The following is a 1,912-nucleotide window of genomic DNA, read 5'->3' on the forward strand; positions in this document are numbered from 1 at the left end:
AATTTTTATTTTCTTTTAAATTAAGGCCTGTCAAGAGGCTTTCCATCAACAACAAAACGAGGTACTTCCCTGTTCTTGAGAAAGAATAGGCTCTTTTTTCTGTTAAGTTTGAAGTGCTAACAAACGAATGAATTAAAGCTTTCACTAACATTTCTGAAAAGACACCGAGCCATTGGTCTGTAGCTGACTCAGGCTGGAAGTGTGTACATAAAACACGAACGCTTTTCCTGTGCTATTGATGGTTATGTGCCTACACACAACAGTAGCCGGCGCACGGCTCACAACAGCACTCGCGCTGCCTGAGCCTGGCTCAACGCCCGGCGCCAGCAGGAGCAGAGGGCTCCTCCTGCAAGATGCACACCACCACTGCTCCCACCAGGAACTGGAGTCTGGGGGCACCCATCTTCTGCACAAGATGACGATCACCATGCCTACTCACTCCTAGAAATGGACTCAGGAAAGGAGGCCGAGCAAAGTAAGGACCTGGTCATTATTAGTTTATTGGTGCCTGAGGCTATGCTGCATGCAAGAGGCTCACCCGGCGTGCCAGGCAGCAGGAGGTGAGGACAGCCTGGAATCAGGCACATCGGGAGCTTTATGAATCGACATAACCGTGAGCATCAGCTGTCCTGGTGATCTGTTCTCTAATTCATGCACCAGCTGAAATCAAAACTGCCACACTAAACTCAGGTGGTGTGTGAGGACTGCTGGTGGGCCGGACACCCTATTACACATACCCACGGCTACTGCACAGCAGCTGTCACTCACCTCTATCTCCTCTTTTACTGTACCACGGTAATAAAATCCATCTTGTTTCCCTCTCACCAGCACAGGGACATTGCTGTCTAAGCCCACTGATCTCCCCGATGCGCTCAGCCTCTTCCATGCTGGGCCAGGGGAGGGGAGGCAGTGGCTAATCCATTGGCACCTTGAAGAAAAGAAAATGGGTCAGCACTGGGAGAAACAGCTTCTGTAGGTCATGGGGGGGGAAAAAAAAAAAAAAAAAAAAAAAAAAATCTATGAGATTTAAGAACTGGATCGCTCCACCTCATTTTGTAGCACTCCCACAGGCCAAAGCATGTGGGAAGAAACAGAAAACTTGCTTGTGCTGGGCCAATTCCTTGCTCTCGGGAAAAAAACATCAGTGCCTGTTTTTACCCAGATTTCTTTCGTTTTGGGTTTAGAGGAAGTGAGCCCAGGAGTGCGCTGGAATCCTGGGCCAGCATTACCTGCAGTAGCCCCTTTGCTGTTTACATGGCAAGCCAATGCAACCCTTAAGATCAGGAGAAAGGATCCATGTCCAGCACAGAGCACAGTACAGATGTGCTCGAGAGCGCCGTAGCTGATGGTTTACACTGGGGCATTCAGGGAACAACAGAAAAGTAGAAAAGTAAACAATGAAGCTGCTGGTTGATGACAGGTTCAAGTTCAAAACAGGAAAAATAATCCCCTGTCACAAAGCATTAGAAACATTTCACAGAAGACGGCTGCTAACGCAAGATGCTTTTATTTATCCAAATAATATTAAAGGAATGTTTCTTTGATAGCAGGTTTACTCGGGCTTTGCTTTTCGTAATCTCCAGGGTAGCAAATCACTTCAATACCAGTTAATACCATCAAAAAAACTGCCAGTGCAGGGGAGGGGAAAGCTCAAATGATGTTCAAGATGCTAATTTATTAATCTGACATACCAGCCTGTTTTATCCTATTAGATATCATGAAAAAGAACAAATCACAAGAACTTGATTCTACCTCGGGGGGGTGAGGGGCTCGGCGATCCAGGCAGGATGCGCTACAAAAAAGCTCCTGCAGCAGGGGTGGACAGTAGGTATGACGCTGGAGCACGAGAACTTGCCCAGAGCTGGCATCGCACTGCAACACCTGTGACCCGGAGGCAGGAACCCTTCCGAAC

The 1,912-nt window shown here is 47.8% G+C and overlaps 1 protein-coding gene across 1 annotated transcript in view; it reads right to left on the bottom strand.

The window, feature by feature from the left end:
- Positions 1-1,868, bottom strand: part of LOC104072690 (chromosome unknown open reading frame, human C11orf16) — a 6,597-nt gene extending 4,729 nt beyond the window's left edge. Inside the window, exons 1-2 of the mRNA XM_009572223.1 lie at positions 1,753-1,868; positions 769-928 (exon numbers count right to left, since the gene is read on the bottom strand). Of these exons, the coding sequence (XP_009570518.1) occupies positions 769-928; positions 1,753-1,868 (276 nt within the window). The remainder of the gene's footprint in view (positions 1-768; positions 929-1,752) is intronic.
- Positions 1,869-1,912: the final 44 nt, after the last annotated feature.

The sequence above is a fragment of the Fulmarus glacialis genome, unplaced genomic scaffold (assembly GCF_000690835.1).
Source record: "Fulmarus glacialis isolate BGI_N327 unplaced genomic scaffold, ASM69083v1 scaffold35282, whole genome shotgun sequence".
Classification (NCBI taxonomy): domain Eukaryota; kingdom Metazoa; phylum Chordata; class Aves; order Procellariiformes; family Procellariidae; genus Fulmarus; species Fulmarus glacialis.